The sequence below is a fragment of the Sprattus sprattus genome (assembly GCF_963457725.1).
Source record: "Sprattus sprattus genome assembly, chromosome: 11".
NCBI lineage: Eukaryota > Metazoa > Chordata > Actinopteri > Clupeiformes > Clupeidae > Sprattus > Sprattus sprattus.
The window spans coordinates 25,371,342-25,388,866 of NC_137909.1; the positions used below are offsets into that span (position 1 = coordinate 25,371,342).

Sequence of the window (17,525 nt, forward strand, 5' to 3'; positions counted from 1 at the left end):
TCGGGGTTCAGGGACATCATCTCGAACTCTACGATGTTCCCAGACACGCGCTCCATTACCGGAGATACTGCAGCCAGGGCACGAGCACAAAACATTTGGGATGTGAAACATTATTCATGACGTCGCTCCTACATTGGCTTTTACAGTGATAGTTTATGTGTACAATGTATTACTCTGATTGACATAGATTTGTTTATGTGATTTGTATCACACATAAAATGGTAAACTACAACTTATAATTACAAGTTTATACAAAGAAATATATAGTTGTTTGTTTCTTTAACTTGAATTAAATATATCTTTACAAAATCCAATCATCAGTTTTAGTATTTTGGCTGAAATCTGGCACCTGTATCTGCGCTGTAGGTGATGACATAGCCGTCCACCGTGGCAATGGCAGGCTGCCATAGCAACAAAGCCTCAGTGTCGGTGATGTTGACCGCGGTCAAACTGCGTGGCATATCCAGAGCTGCAAACGCACAAACATGGTCAGCTGACGCAAAACTGGCCACCTCCACTGAAATAGGAGGCCACCGTTGTACAAAAAGCCTGAAACTGTGAGCTAGTGGTCTGAAATCTTTTCTGCTCATTGAGGTTTTTATAATAATAATAAAAATAAAAATAATAATACTTAATATTATGTAGCGCTTTTCTAGGCACCCAAATACGCTTTTATGCATTTAATAAGACACAGAGGTCACAACCGAAAGCCTTTTAAATTGTTTATCTAAATGAAATAATAATTGTGATACGACTTTCTGTTTAAAAAGATGTCTGTCATACCTGTAGTCAGTGTGTCAGTGACGGGGTCACTCTCCTCCAGGCCCTTGACGGCTACGACAGTCACTTGGTAAGTCTCCCCAGGAACCAGGTTGGGAAGCATGGTCTCTGACTGAGTCCCATCAATCATCACTGTATCTGGATTGCCTGCCAACCAAAACACAACAAGCCCCTTAAGAACAAGAGCCCAGATAGAAATGTTGCCTCATCTCCAGGATATGCTATAGAGGAGAAACAGTAACTAATGGTTTAATCTCACAGTACACAAATGCCAACATGAGGGGGGGGGGTAATGGTATTCACTTGACCTATGACCATTGCACTTACCTCCCTGAAGGGGCACAAACGTCACCCGGTATGAGTCCACATTGGCGCGGGGAACCGTCCAGTGGACCATGGAGGACGTGCTGGTGATATCAGAGAAGCTAATACCGCGTGGAGCCCCGAGGCCTGATACGGAGCGGACACACATGGCAGAGAGGAGAGAGGACAGAAAAGGTGGAGAACTGTCATTATTGGATAATTACACATCATTTGGCATCACTGGACAATCCCCCCAAAGCAATGTGTAGGAAGCAATCACCCAACTCCCCATGTCATTAAAAAGAAATCCATATCTTCCTGAAAGAGAGAGAGAGAGAGAGAGAGAGAGAGAGAGAGAGAGCGAGAGAGAGAGAAAGAGAAAACAGCAGGCAACAATCTGGCCTTGGAGGAACACAAAGACCTCTGGAGTGTTGGTGAGCACCACCCCATCAAGCTGTTTCCTTTTAGAGGATACCCACAGGAAGAAAGAGTTTGGCGACCATAGACCTCATACAGTTCATTTCACAAGCAAAGATAGAAGGGTTCAGACCCGCACCTCACCACAGTTTCAACATGCCTGCGTCAAAATGTAAAAACACTCAAGACACATAAACCTGAAAGCAAGACACCCTTGAGGGAAGGATTCTTTGTAAGCAGTTGTGAGAGCACATACAGACAAACAGACTCAACCGTCACATAAAACATGCCAACGACATTGCAGCTTTGTAAAATGCTGGCTTTCCTGTGGGTGAGGGATAGAACCTGGCTGTATTAGTTTAAATAATAACATTTAAGAACACCAGAGTAAGATATGCAAATAGCCACAAAGCCCTTGTGGCTTCTTTTCCCCATGTCCTGTATCAGGATGGAAAAGTACTGTGAACATGCAAATGGTAGTCAGTCAGTGGTTGAAACTGTATCTGAAGCGGTACATTTCAGGCCAAAACGGGTCCATCAGTGGCAAAGAAGGGCAAGAGGCAGACATTAATTAATTAATGGCAAACAGTGTTATATGTATGACAGCAGTGACAGAGTCACATCACACTGAGGAGAAAAGGACAAAATGGCTACCCAGCACCTTCCACCAATCGCACAGCATCCAACTGTACCTGTTCTGGCAACAGCGGTTAAAGGCTGGGACCGGTGTTCCAGAGTGACGCCGAACAGTTCAATCTCATACTCAGTGCCCCCCATAAGATCAGTCATGACCTTGGTCCTCTCGTCACCAGCGACATTAAACTCTTGTGGGTGAGCAATCTTTTTGGCGTCCCTAACTTTGATCACGAACCGATCGAAGACGCCGTCCTCCGCGGTCCAGGCGATGCGGAAACTCTCGGGGGTGACGTCTGACACAAAGAGGTGCTCAATCTCTGGCTCGGCCTCTGGTTGAGAAAGGAATAATCATTTCTTTTCCCTCTTTTTCCCCTATCCCATTTCAAAAACCAATTTTAAAAGGTGACATTGAGACATTGTAATGACATCAGAGAGAAAATAGGTGATAGTAATCAGGTGAACCGAAAGATCAGTTAAATTGTCATCACAGACCATTCTCCACCAATCCACCATGCTTTGAAATGTTAGTATTTGTAGGCCCAGTACGGTTAAGTTAGTCACATCAAACCAAATCCAGAGAGGGATAATGGATCAACCTCTGTGTTTGTAAAGGACTTTCTCAAAAAGATGCCAGGCCTATTGACATTAATGCAGCACAAGTTGTGCTTCCTGAAGTTCTGGGAAAGAAAGACAGAGAGCGGGAGGTAGAGAGAGAGAGAGAGAGAGAGAGAGAGAGAGAGAGAGAGAGAGAATTCTCTCTTTCCCCAGGTAAAACCTGCAGAACTCCCTCAGGGCAGCCAAAGTACATTCAGTGGTCACAAACGAGGACGAACTGCGGAGGTGTCAAACTTCTCCAGGAGGGCAGCGCCAGCTTGGCTTTTCTGCGTAATTACTATCTATTTCAAAGGTTCCCTTGTGAATTCTTGGTCTTAGAGCTTGTTAGACTTGGATAGTGCCATGAATACCTATCATCCACTCGTTCGATGTAAGTAAAAAACCAGCTTGAACGCAGCCCTCTTGATGTTTGACCCCTCCAGTAAATATCAATTAGCAAGTCATACCAAACATGCTTTGTTTCTGAAACTGTGTTTCCCAGATTATCATTATTCAAGCAGAAAACTGCATGATTTCTTGCATGATTTATGCCTGCAAATTTAGCACTGATGTAGCAATGTAGCCTACTCACACCAACATCAGTTAGCTTTTGTGTTTGCTAGTGCGCTAAGATATAGTACAGTCTTAAACTCACAAAGGCAGTGCTTTCACAGCGTCTGTTCCCGCAGTTTTTATCACTGGTAAAGGAACTCTCCCACAGCCAGGAGGGACAACAGTGCTGTGGTAAACTGAAAGATTAAGCTGTCACTTTACTGACTTCAGAAGGAAAACACAGTTTAAATATGGCAACACAAATGTGAGTGCTCATATTTCAAAGGGGAGGAGAGTGGGCGACAGAAAATCCATCCTTTGTCCTCTGTAACAAAATGCAGCAACAACACAAGATACAGGAGATAAAAACAGGGACAGAGTCTGAGAGCTGTCACGAGTGAGGTGGTTTGGGGGTACTGAGCCTCTCCACCAGAGCATAGTACAAATGGCATCTGCAAAGGTTTAAAATATCAGTCAGCAAAAGGTCTTAGTATAATGGAGTACTTTATGTCAAGTTATGTCTGTTTAGGTCTATGCTAGGTTGACACATAGCCATATGACTAGGCTGATAAGACTTTGACCTTGAGTCAATGGTAACTGCATTGTATTTTGCTATTGCCCCAAACCAGCTGTAGTGGAGAAGCCCGTGCTGTGTTGATGTGTGGCGTGCGGTGAGTGCTCGGCAGGCTTGAGGTAGATGGTGATACCTGTCACAGCCACTGCGGTCAGCGGTCTAGAGCGCAGCCCGGATGCCGACACCCCGGTCAGCCTGACCTCATAGCCTATGCCAGTGATCAGGCCCCAGACGTCCAGCGAGGTCTGGTTGCCTGGCACCAAGAACTCCTGCGACTCGAGGAGCCGGCCCGAGTCGGAAACCTCTACCTGAAAGTGGCTGAAGCGCTTACCGGCCGACCGGTCCCCGTCACGGGCGGCCCAGGACAGTCGGAAACCATACGGGGTAATGTCTGACACGGTTAGGTTTTCCACTTTGGGCAATGCCGCTGAGGAGACGGGCACAGGGTGTTTGGTTTCGTGTGGACACAAAGGGAGGTCAGGATTGGATGGCTGAGTGTGGCAGGAGCCAATAGAATGAGTGAGAATGAAGACTTGACGTGTGCAGTGATTGCAAAAGAACGTATTTTGACAATGATACATAATATTTACAAGATTGAATCTGATCTACACACCTGAAAATATATACATGAACATGGACATATACGTATATGAATGAGACACAAGGCTATAATGTAAGTGTTCATGGACCTTAACTGCTTAAGTTGGCCTTGAGGCAAAGTATATTAAGATGTGGAACTGGGAACTAACCACTGGTTCAGTAACAGAAGCTTGCTAACACCTAATCATTCTATGTACAAGCCAATCCTCTTCCTGGGTAGGCTATTAATAAATAGGGTATAAATAAGTTTCCTGAGGTTAATAAATAAACATTACCTGCAATATAACGCATCTTCAGATGAAGGCAAAAGAAAATTTAAATTCCATTTGTAGTACCAAAGACAGGCGGTAAACCAAAAGCTTTGCAGACTTCTAAAGTTACTTCAGTTCAAGATGTCTGGTACGCAGCATACGGTAGAGATCAAGCCAGTAAGAAGTTGCAGTAAAGCAAGGGTCGCGCTGATGACATCATAAACATGCCACACAGAGTTAAAAGTCACATATCATGCGATGCTTCAACATATGGTAGCGGTTACAGGTAGCAATTAGAGGTAGCTAACGAGATTCTTCCAGCATTACCCGTGCGCTCAGACCTCATTTTGTCTCGATTTACAACGGTGGAGACTGAGGAAGTGAGTTCATGTTAAAAATGGCATTTAGTGGAAACCTGCCATATGGTGGATAAGGTCCATATGGTGGTGAGCAGTGGGGGACTGTCTCATGTGCCCATGCTACACAACACAGACGGCATGCAAGTTTCCAGTCTGTCTATGTGTATCTGTGTAAGTACAAAACGTATGCATTGAACCGCTGATCTAATTCATAGCTGTGAGTGAAATTAATCTTGGCATGATCCATAAGTATGGGCGGTAATGAGAGGAACAGGCAAACACATGGCACTGGACTCCAGGCCAGAGAAACTCATCCAGGATGAACACCTAACCATACTGAGTTTCCGCAGTGACTTCAACATGCCAGAGGGGGCAGCATCAGATGCAGAAATCATCTAGAATGGTTGCTTTCCAGCCAAGCCATTATCCAACAGGGCATACAGCAGATGCTCATGCCATTCTGACAGTCTTAAGCGGGCAGGGTTTATTTCACCCTTGTTTGGCCAAGCAGGTCTATCTAAAGGTGTTTTTGCTGTTGATGGAGTCAGTAGCATGAAAAAGTTACATAGTACCTGTGCGTGTACGCGTCGAGACTGGGGGCGTTCGGCGCCCGTGAGAGACCCCGTACATCTGTACGTCATAGGCCGTGGCGTCCACCAGCCCGCTGACAGTAAGATTACGTTTGTCGCCGGGAGGCGTGAGCTCCAGCGGGTCGTTCAGCATTTCGCGGTCGCTCACTCGAATGACAAAGCCATCAAAGTGGCCAGCCACTGTTTTCCAGGTCAGAGTGAAGTTACTCTGCGTGATTTTTGATACTGATAATCTCCCCAGTTTGGGTTTAGCCTCTGAATAAAAGAGAGTGTAGAGCTTCAATTACTTAGGCTTAATGAGTTTGTAAGAATCGGTCTTGTGACCAGTGTGAATTGCTTTGTGAGAAACACAAAACATAAAAGCAGAAGCCAGGGGAACTTAAATCTGTCTGCCTTTGATGTTCAAACATGATGATAAAGTAAAGAAGAAAGTAACACTGGCATGGGTCTGTGATAAGTATTGGAGCATGCAGTGCGGTCCAGTACCTGTTCTGGCTACAGCCGTGAGTGCCGGTGAGTTCTTCCCGCCCGCGCTGGCGTAGAGTTTGACCTTATAGCGCGTGTTCCCTTTCAGGCCCGTTAGAACAGTGGAGCGCGCCCCACTGGGCAGAGTGCGGCCCATGGCCTGCGAGGGCAAAGCAGACTCTCTGACCTCAACTATAAAGTTATCAAACGCCTTCTCACCAGTCCTCCACGACAGGGACAGTCTGTCTGAGGTAACGTTAGAAACAACAAGCCCATACAAGTCGGGCGGTCTGGCTATGGAGGAGAGAAAAGGTGGTGTTTATATTTCCCCCGACTAGCCCTTGATGTCTCTTTTGTGTTAGCTTGTTCTGTTTTTCTCCCCAGACACCTCATACACCATCCAAAGAAAAGCTAAAAATGAATGAGCAAGCATTATCATACACAGACAATCTCAGGCTTCCATTTTTACATGTATATGGTCATCCATTCAAATATATTAGGACATTATTAAGTAAATGAAAGAAGAGGAAATACCTGTGGTTGCAACAGTACTGATAGCGTGAGTTCTCCTTCCTTTCATAACACCATAGAGATAGGCAATATAATCAGTGCTGGGCTCGAGCCCTTTGATGTCATACGACATGGTATTGTGGGATACGTTTAGCTCAACCGGCTCCTTTTGCCAGCTGGTATCAATGACCTCCAGGATGAAACCCTCAAATCCGCTCTCAGTGCCATTCCAGGACACTGAGAAGCTCTTGTGTGTTACATTAGACACATACAGATTTCCGACCACGGGGGCTTTCACTACAGAGAGAAACCAATCATTGGATTTTTTTCAAGCTTTTTTGTGCATCTCTAGATCACTGAAAGACAGCATACGCTCCCTCAAAGCAAAAAGCTTTCTGACAATATAATATACTACTCATCCCCTTAAAGAAAGAAAGCTTTCTAAAAATTAAACTATGCCACTCACCTTCCAATTTGTACGTAATGAGCACATGCTCTCAGAATGCTATATTAGATATACATAACCTATTGAAACTTGATATATGATTAGCATGCAATAAAAATAATGAGATATATAAAAACAATGTAAGTAAATATCTTTGTGACATGTATTATCATCGTTGTGCAACATGGCATGGTTGATTGTTCAGCAGGGCTAAAGTCGTTGCTTTTGCTACAACGTGATCCGTTCAGTCAATATGACTCCTCCTCTATTGCAGCACACTTGAAGGCTTCAATAGAAGATGATTAAACAAACTATCAAATAATCTAAAGTTTACATGACTACTTAGAAAATATTTTCTGTGTTATTAACATGTGTTACAAAAGAGCTTTTAGTTTGGAGTCTGTAAGGCTTATCTTCATTGATGGGCAACCAGCAAAGTCTGTCGCGCATGCACTGAAGCTATCGTGTGGCGTGGGGGGGCATTGGGCTCACCCGCCTATGTTTGCGCTTAGGATCTTGCTCAGGGCATTAAATTAGCAAAATGATTTGGCCAAGTTAATAAATTAGCTTTAGTTCACACACGGCAGACTTTGTTTGTTGTTGTTCGTTGCTTCGCTCGCTGACAGTTGCCTGTTAATGAAATATGGGCCCATGGAGACAAATACATAAAAAGGCACATACAGAACAGAAATCAAAGCAACAAACAGAGCAACAAAAAGAAAAATGCTTCAGTGAGACAGAAGACTGAAGGTCACTGTAGTGTCAAGACAGGTAGAAACAATGATATGGCAAGATCTGTAGACCCATAAAAGAGAAAGAATCTTCATGTGCTTCACTGTCCATTTAGAAAGAATCTAAAAAAATGTAATTTAAACTAAAATGCTCTTAAATCCACAGTCAGGTAAACTCTTTTTAACATTTATTTTTTTAGAATACCTCCGTTATCTATCTCTACATTTGAATAGCTGTCGCTGAAATGGATGCTGTGACAGAGATCAATTAGAATCTCTCAGACACTCCTTGGCTCTTCCATCAGTGACTAAGATATCACCTCAATCTGTTTTGAAGCATTCTTTCGCACAGCCAGACGGGCATCTCTGCCTGTCAATTATTATTAGATCAGGACGATGGTGGGAAGAATTACTAACTTCTCTTACGGCAACTTCAAATAGAGACAAAAATGATGACGGATGTCTGTTAAACATTTTTTTGTCAGGACTTCCATAATTACGAAGAATGTAGCTCTTGTATGGGTAAGTGTTAGTAAATGGCAGGGGACACATGTAAAAAAAAGAGAAACGTTCTCTGTGTGTGAATTCTAAGCCAAAGCATTGCAGGAATGTTAGATGCATGCACGTAGGCAAACATCATAGCGCCTTAAGATGGAACAGTTTCATAACCATAGAAATACCAGGGGAGAAATAACTATTTTCAAGTTTATGGATTGTCCCAGTAATGACCTGATAACAGTTCAGTGATAGTTCAGTGAAGTATTTGAACATACTGAACATACTCTTCCTTAAATATACTAATATAAATGCAACCACCAGGTATTTCCAGTAGAAATTGTATGACCATCACATGACTGTGAGATGTTAATTTATGATCCTAATGCAGTTATCCAAACTGATTGGTTTGCCTTAAATGGCACGGAGCTGACAAACTCCTTGACAACGATAAATTCCAACACGCGGCGTAGGCATAACTTCGACAGGCATGTGGTCAGACTGTTAATGGACAAACGCCATGACACATGATGTATGAGCATGAGAGATGGAGCGAGATGATAGTAATTAATCATGATCTTAGTGTGGACAGGGTTTTTGCATAAAGTATTGATGATTTTTGCAATCACTGCAGCACATCATACACAAACTCACCACGAAGCAGGTGATAGGAGGATGGATACCATGCACGTGGGTAATGGGATGGAGGAGAAATGGGGAGGTGGGAGCGCGAATTCAACCAACCCACCTCTATGGGCTGAACTGACACAGTGGCTGGAGGGTGAGAGTGACATGTGAGGTGTGATGGTTAGAAAAAAGGCTGGTTATCAGTTGCTGCCGGCAGTCCACACACAACATGGCCGTGCATGACTGCGGATGCTTTAGTGGAGGGAAAAAAAGGAGAACTGAAAGGAGAGGTGAGGAGAGACAGCTCCCCCCCCCCCTCCCCCGCTTGACACCACAGATTCCCCCAAACTGGAAAAAAACAGATGAAGGATCAAAGAGAAGAGGGGGAAAAAAGGAGAAGAGAGAGCGATGAATGAAGGAGACTGCCGGACTCCTCCGCGGTCAATACCTGTGGTGGCTTCAGTATAAACAGACCCCAGGAGGTCGCCATTGTGCAGCCCATAGAGAGCCACCATATAGGTGGAGCTGGGGCTGAGCCCGGACATGAACAGACTGAGGGCGTCGCCAGAGAGCGTGAGGTTCTGGCGCTCGGGGCCGCCCTCCATGTTGGCCACCTCTATGACAAAGCCCTCAAACTCGCCCTCCTCGATGGTCCAGGACACGTTAAAGCTGTCCCAGGACACATCGGACACCGTCAGGTTCCCCACCTGAGGCTTCCGCTCCTCTGAATGACAGAGACATCAAATCCGAGGTCAGTCACAAATGGATGGGGGGAGAGAGGATGAAGGTTATTGTGCGTAAAGTCAAAACACACACACACACATTTGCACACATATACAAAAGGCTATACAGACACACACGTACGCACACATATACAAATGGACATGAGACACTCAAAACACACACACACACTCAGAAAGACATGCATGCAATGGTGGTTTTGATGATAATGGTGATGTTCATGGAGACAGTAAAGATAAAGTGATAAAGACCACACTCCTAGGCATCCAGGAGTCATACAACTATGTTAACTTTTTTCATATTGCACCATTACAGAAATAGCGGGAGTCAGTAAAAGCTCAGAATGAAAAATGAAAATGGTAGGAATAATATTTTGATGAGAAAGAAAGGGGAAGTATTGGTAAAAAGAACATAAATATTTATGGAAGCTCATTGGGAGTGGGTGCTAAATGTTTGAACACATAACACATAAGTGTTCTTTGAAGTTCAAGAAAATGGGAAATTCTCCTCGGACAATGTTATTTATTATTCTGCGAAGGGATACACACTCGAGCATAATTTTCGACCGTGCAGACAAAATAACTTCAGACTTCAAAAGAAGCTGAACAGCTGAAGGAACATGTTAAGGGGGTTCACGCGGAGCCCGTCTCTAGACGAGGAGATGTTTTTAACACAAAGAGAGTCTGCTTAGGAGCCCTAAAAACCTGCAAGGGAACTTTGTCCCCATTTCAACGTGACAGGTTTCATTTGTTAGGAAAGGAACAGAGTAGTTAGACACAGAAGTAGCATTAGGCCAAGTGGAGGATGAAGGCAGGATGACAACTAGACTGTGTTTCAGAGGTAGCTGACGTCTGTGTACCTTTGGTTGTGTTAGCAAAGACAAGGATTGGCTGTGATTGTTCTCCCTCCACCATCCCATACAAAGAAACCTCATATTGTGTCACGGGGAGTAAACCATCAATGTGGGCCCTCCTGGCACTGCCAGGCACCAGTTTAACCTGCGTTAGTGCCGTCGGAGTCGAGGAAGCCAGCTCCACTCGGAAGCTATCGAAAGCAGCCTCTGGGGCTGACCAGGTGACTGCCAGGCTTGTCTGGGTCACGTTCGTGACACTGAGATCACCTGGGGGGGCTAAACCAGAACCTTCTGGCTCAGTACCTGAGGCCCCCTCAGTTGGAGAGACCCCCTTATTTGGAGAGGCCCCTTTAGTTGGAGAGACCCCCTCAGTGGGTGAGGCCCCTTTAGTTGGAGAGGCCCTGTCAGTTGGAGAGGCCCCCTCGGTGGGTGCGGCCCCCTTATTTGGAGAGGCCCCTTTAGTTGGAGAGGCCCCTTTAGTTGGAGAGGCCCCGTCGGTGGGTGCGGCCCCCTTATTTGGAGAGACCCCTTTGGTTGGCGAGGCCCCTTTAGTTGTTGAGGCCCCCTCGGTAGGTGCGGCCCCCTTATTTGGAGAGGCCCCTTTAGTTGGAGAGGCCCCTTTAGTTGGAGAGGCCCCTTTAGTTGGTGAGGCCCCTTTAGTTGTTGAGGCCCGCTTAGTTGGTGAGGCCCCCTCGGTAGGTGCGGCCCCCTTATTTGGAGAGGCCCCTTTAGTTGGAGAGGCCCCTTTAGTTGGTGAGGCCCCTTTAGTTAGTGAGGCCCGCTTAGTTGGTGAGGCCCCCTCAGTTGGTGAGGCCCTCTTAGTTGGCACAGCCCCTGTCATGGGTGCCTTTGTTCTGGGCGGGGCTGTGCTGTTTGCTGTAGGCGAGACTCCAGTTTCAGGAGGCAACAGGCTTGTGGGAGCACTTTTTAATCTCAAAGCGACAACATCTGGAGAGGTAGACTTGGGTGCTAAACAAAAGTACATTCAGGGGTTTAAGAGCAGAAGACTGTTAGAAAATAAAGGGAGGATGAGAGGAGGAAGATTAACCTGTGGAAAGAGGACTTGGTTAGGTATGTTATCGATCAACTCGCATCGCCAGACACAACACTTAAGGCCTGCTAGACCAACATGTGTGCCTGAAGAAATACTGTGAGTTATTTTACTTTCCCTAAGGTACCTGCCATCTGACTTGAGCTTCATTCTTCTGCCGCTTTCATCACAAGAACAATGGTTCCGTCCAAACCATGCAGGGTTCATTATGTCACGACAATTATACATGCAACATTGTTTGAGCCTTAAAAAAAAAATGTCTGAAAAATCTTAAGAACGCGGTTCAAATCCTTACAAACAGTTGTGTGAATGATTCTATGACAACCACACTGACTGCAATGGTCAACCATCCGCCTATATAGCTTATCTGAGGTCATAGAATCATACCGTCTCACTGTCTTATGAATTCAACCATCTCATGATTTAATAGCATGACATGTTCATCATGCTATTTCAACATTCCAGACATTCAGGCCAGACAATCTAAAAACGCAACGTGGCCTGTACATATGAACCATTCTCGTCTGGGGGGAACTTAACTAACCTTGACACATGCAGGGCTGTTATGTGCACTCAGCTGCCAAGACATTAATGGCTGCATTCAACGCCATTAATTATTGAAGGGTTTGCGTAGTCTGCCAGAGCAGAAGTACACAGCACACTTCATACTAGATGAGGAAGCCATGCACTGCCGAGGAGTCCTCCTTCTCTGGGGACTGACATGCTACAGGTTGTGAGGTTTCGAAATCCAACATGCAGCCTGAAGTTGTTCCTCTGTGCCGGCACGACATTTACATTTAGTCATTTAGGAGACGCTTTTATCCAAAGCGACTTACAAGGATGTATACACATTTCTTACAATTATGGCACACTGCACATCAGGAACAATTAGGGGTTCAGTGTCTTGCTCAAGGAAACGACTTCTCTACCTCCTGTACCACTGTCGACACGCAGAAGGAGACAAACTGTAACACTTGAGCGGTAACACCTTGCAAAGTGTAATTCTAATGTAATCGTGGCATGGCACCAAAACCGCTAAAATAAATGGCACTAGACCCGACATGATAAATGGAGTTTACATTTCTCCTGGTTTATTTATGCATGTCTGCTGAGCCAGAACGCATCTGTCTCTCCTCATAAACAGACAAAAGAGTTTATGATTAGTAACATGCCATGTTTATGATAGAATTACAGAACTGACTCCTGAAGGTGTTAAGCGTTACCCAAAAATGGTGTCGACAGGGGGACAGTGAGGTGTGCTAAATGGCTTTGTTGGCAGAGAGTAACTGCTTTGCTTCTGGCAGCTCAGTGAAGAAGGAAATCCAAGCTTGCAAATGTTATCTTACTCTGCTGAATGTAAAAGTTCAGTCTCAGAACAAACTGCACTAACACCTCCACTGAGCAAATCATTTTTGCTTGTTTCAAGCACTGTGCATTGGCCAGAGGGGTATTGACTATATTCGGACTAGTATCAGGATCTGCCAAGAGTTGACTGCAACTGATTATGTGTAGGTGGCCAGTATAACAACAGAAAGTACTCTCACAAACCTGCTCAAACATTAACAAAGGTTTGTTTTTCTTTTACTTTTCAGGGTAAAAGAGTGATGTACAGGAAATAGATATGAAAAGCAATACTCTCCATTGTGAGACTGAAGATGAAGGCATGCATCTGGAAGTAAAACGGGATGGAGTTGAGTTTTTTTTTCAAAATGAAGGCGTGTGAAATGATCAGGCCGGTCTGATGGTTCAGTCATGCGACCGCTCGACCATAATCAATATGGGAGCGAGGTCATACGTCTGCATGCACTGCCTGTGGGGTCGAAAGCCCTGCCCTCCCTAATTTCATGACTCCACACACATCACAGTATTTCTCTGAACGCTTTCCAGTAAGTAAAAAGTCGTGCTTGTCTGGCATGCGGCTTAAAACGGAATTTTATACCTGTGACGGCAACAGCTTCAAACGGCGAGGACCTTTGGCTATTGATTACTCCATAAAGCCTTACTTGATATTCCGTGGAGGCGTTTAGGCCACGGATTCTAGTGCCTGCCGCATCTCCTGCCAAAGAGATCTCCTGGTTGTCCCACAATCCAGTCACATCTGCCAGTTCTACTGTGTAGCTATCGTACAGAACGTCTGCCTTCGATTCCCAAGACAGATCGAATCCGTCAGACGTGACGTCCGAGACAATCAAGGTGCCTGTCTCATCCTCAGGCTCCTGACCAGAGAACTGGGTACCAGGATTGTCTATCGGCAGAAAGCTAATGATATTGTCGTCCGAGCCAGTCGGAGCTGAGAGCTCGGGGCCTGATTCAGCTAGATAGAAAGTGAAAGACGCTACGGGAGAGAGACAGAGAGATACACATGAAAACGAGAGAGGGAAGACTTGTGAATACAGGCCCTGAACCAGTCCGTTAAGAGGTGTGTGTGTGTGCGTGTGCGTGTGTGTGCGTGCGTGCGTGCATATGTGTGTGTGTGTGTGCGTGTGTGTGTGTGTGTGTGTGCGTGTGCGTGTGTGCTTTTGTGCGTGTGTGTGTGTCGGTGTTTGATCAATAAATCTACATTAAGTCAGTGTAGCATTTCATATGTGAAATCCCAATGACTGAAGGCAACTGATTATGAGTTTGATGGACATTTTTCAATGTTATGCTTCAGTTGTGTTAACCCTGTGGAGTCCAAGTACCCTTTAAAAGGAACACAGGCATCATACAGTTGTATCACAAAGGATGGCTTAAGGTGTATGAACAAAAAGGCTCACCTGTGGAGGCAGATGTTACGGCAGGCTCGCTCCTCTTGCGCCCACGCTCCGCCACCAGGGTGACGCTGTACCGCATACCCGGGGTGAGGCTGGTGAGGGTGTGGGTGGTGGCATCGCCTGGCACCTCTACCTCGTCTACTCTGCCCGCTGCGGACTCTGTCAGCAGCCTGTAATTGCCGATCTTGGCCCGCGGCCTCTTCCACCCCAAGCTCATTGTGGTCTCGGTGGCGTCCGTCACCTCCAGGTCCCTCGGCGGGTCCAGGTCTGTGCAGAAGGGGGGAATACATTTTCTTTTTTTTTAAACACAAGGCAGCATATGGCAGGAGTAAGTATATTAGTGGGGATAAATTGCCTGCGACAAGTTGTCACAAAGCAGTTTGGCTTGAGGCTATTAGTGGATGACAGCTGCGGGGTTTAAAGAGAAGCACCGGTGTTAACATTCATAGCCGTGTAGCTCTCTATCCTGACACCATCGCAGTGTTGCTACGTGTCAGACTGTCAGGAGACCAACGAGGGCCGTGCGGGGCTTCGTTTCTCCCGCTCCGAAGCCAAGCGTCTGGTAACAGTCCGCCGCACTGCATGCTAAAGACGGTGAGCTCCTACCGGTCACGGCGTTGACGGTCGCTGGCAGACTCTCCCGCTCGTTCTTCACAGCAGTCACGCCGATTCCATACTCAGTCCCTGGCTTCAGGCCTGGTGCGTGGAAGAAGAGATCAGCGCTCAACTGTGAAACACTTATCACTTAGCGTCTTTTCAGATTTTAAGTAAAATAACATTTTGACTAAAAAATATAACATTATATAACAATATAACAATATAATAGTATGAATAATGAATAATTATATGCTATATATAATTAAACATGTTATATGTAATGTAACACTGTACATGTAAAACCGCATATGGATAGCAACATATGTTTGCACACATCTGTGCTCTCTTGTGAAACGCTTAGCGTCTTTTCAGATTTTAAGTAAAATAACATTTTGACTAAAAGATATTACAGCATATGGAAAGCAACATATGTACGCACACATATATGTGTATTTAAACAAATAAGAGGCCCCAGCAGATCATAATTATCATGACCTTGTTATGTCTACGATCTCGTACCTGTGATTGTGGCCTCAGTCTTATTTCCTGATCCCTCAGGGAACAGTTCCTCTCCGTGGGACGTTCCAGAGACAGGGCTGAACTTGACCCGGTAGCGGTCCACGTCGGCCTGGCTGTTTGTCCACTCCAGGGTCACGGTGCCATCAGTCTGACCCACCACCTGCAGATTTATGGGGGCGTCCAGGTCTACAGCACAGCAACAGACAAGAAATACCTTCAGCTCATGGTGTTCAACAACCCATCAACTCAATGTTTCTTTCTAGGAGAGCCCTGGAGTAATGCAACGGTTAAGGTCATGACACTGCTTGACTGAGTGAATGGCAAAGTGCCTAGAAACAATTGTATTGATATGGCGCTATATAAATAAAATTGAATTGAATTGAATTGAATGTCACCGGTCATAAACATCAAAAATAACTGCAAGATGCTCATTTTAGTGTCTGTACATCTTCCCCCCTACCTGTGGTAAAGGTTTCAGAGGCAGGGTCACTTGTCATGTCGCCTCTCTTGGACACCAGGGTCACCTCATACTCAGTGTCTGGAGTCAGCCCGTCGACTGTGTGCTGCGTGTCTGTGGGGGCCAGGTCCACTGACTTCCTGTCCGAGGGGTCGGAGGAGGGCCCGAAGGACAGGGCGATGAGGTCGATCTGGGCCACCGGTGGGGACCAGGAGATGACGGCAAAGGTGTCCGACACGTCACGCACCTCACACCGCCGTGGCGAGTCGAGCACTTGGTTTAAAAAATACCGAAAAAAAAACTGAGATTATGAGTGAGACAGAGCGAGAGGGGAAACAATATGGCATGGCGTGGTGATTTTTCTTGACTCCTGTCCTAATACTGTTGCACGTAGAAATCTAAATGTAAATAATAATAATAATAATAATAATTCATTTTATTTTTAAGGCACTTTTCATTCCGAAGAATCTCAGAGTGCCTACATTATAACTAACTATAATAATACAATACAATAAAAATGAGTTAACATAAGCATAATTGAAAACTTAGTGGTGCTAGATTTAACACAACTGCAAATGTTATCAGTATCATACTTAGGGGCTTCCTGTACATTAGCGAATAAGTACAGAGCGTTAGTTCCTCTTCTCGTACATAAGAGAATGAGTACAGAGCGTTAGTTCCCCTTCTCGTACATTAGAGAATAAGTTCAGAGCGTTAGTTCCCCCTTCTCGTACATTAGAGAATGAGTACAGAGCGTTAGTTCCCCTTCTTGTGCTCTATTTCAACAGGTTATCAATGCCAGAAATCTTCTCAATGCACCAGCAACTGGGGTTTCACAAAGGGGGCATTCAGACACCATACACACCATCACTCAACACTGCCCAGGTTCCCCTCTCTCTCTCTCTCTCTCTGAAGGCTCATTTCCACAAGCAGGCCAAGAAGTTAAGCAGTGAAGTAATGCCTCAGCACCGAAATGGAAAGAGCATAGTTCCTCTGCAGTCCCCCCCCGAACACACACACACACACACACACACACACACACACACACACACACACACACACACACACACACACACACACACACACACACACACACACACACACGCACGCATACACCTACACACACACAAACACACGCACTGCTGTTTACACTGGCAGGTAAGTCAGTCTCCATAAATAAATGATGTCAGGCCATTTCACAAGTGGGATGATGGAGAGGCCATAAAACTGAAAGTAAACCCTGTTAGAAAACCTCTCCATCGTCACACTTGATCAAATAAAACACCTGCTATCACCCTCGAGCTTCCCCAGGAAAGACTCCCAAAATAATCCACCTATGCATCCCTCCGCTGCACGGCTGTAAATCTGGGAATGCGACGCCGGGAGAGTCCATGTTTTTTCCATTGGAAATCCTCGCTGACACTTTATGTGGCCAAGGCAGAACTCCCTTTCCTACTCACAGGCTCTGGGATTTGTGGAATAATAAATAACTTTGTCCCACTCCATGTTATCTTGACACTTAAAGGGCTTTATGCTAGATAACACAAAACTCTTTGTCATTAACAAAATGGCTGTCTGCAGACCACAGCCAGACGTTTATGTGGACTCATTATATGGTATTCTGA

At 45.4% G+C, this 17,525-nt stretch overlaps 1 protein-coding gene across 2 annotated transcripts in view; it reads right to left on the minus strand.

The window, feature by feature from the left end:
- The window catches only part of tnca (tenascin Ca), a 44,410-nt gene that overhangs the window by 5,227 nt on the left and 21,658 nt on the right, over positions 1 to 17,525 (minus strand). The window contains exons 7-18 of one of the 2 annotated variants that reach the window (XM_080848122.1): positions 15,904 to 16,173; positions 15,444 to 15,629; positions 14,934 to 15,023; positions 14,331 to 14,594; positions 9,378 to 9,653; positions 6,656 to 6,928; positions 6,143 to 6,415; positions 2,193 to 2,465; positions 1,108 to 1,230; positions 784 to 927; positions 350 to 469; positions 1 to 67 (exon numbers count right to left, since the gene is read on the minus strand). The exon at positions 1 to 67 is cut by the window's left edge and continues 77 nt beyond it. In XM_080848122.1, the coding sequence (XP_080704248.1) occupies positions 1 to 67; positions 350 to 469; positions 784 to 927; positions 1,108 to 1,230; positions 2,193 to 2,465; positions 6,143 to 6,415; positions 6,656 to 6,928; positions 9,378 to 9,653; positions 14,331 to 14,594; positions 14,934 to 15,023; positions 15,444 to 15,629; positions 15,904 to 16,173 (2,359 nt within the window). The remainder of the gene's footprint in view (positions 68 to 349; positions 470 to 783; positions 928 to 1,107; positions 1,231 to 2,192; positions 2,466 to 6,142; positions 6,416 to 6,655; positions 6,929 to 9,377; positions 9,654 to 14,330; positions 14,595 to 14,933; positions 15,024 to 15,443; positions 15,630 to 15,903; positions 16,174 to 17,525) is intronic. The other variant, XM_080848121.1, reaches the window with a different exon arrangement.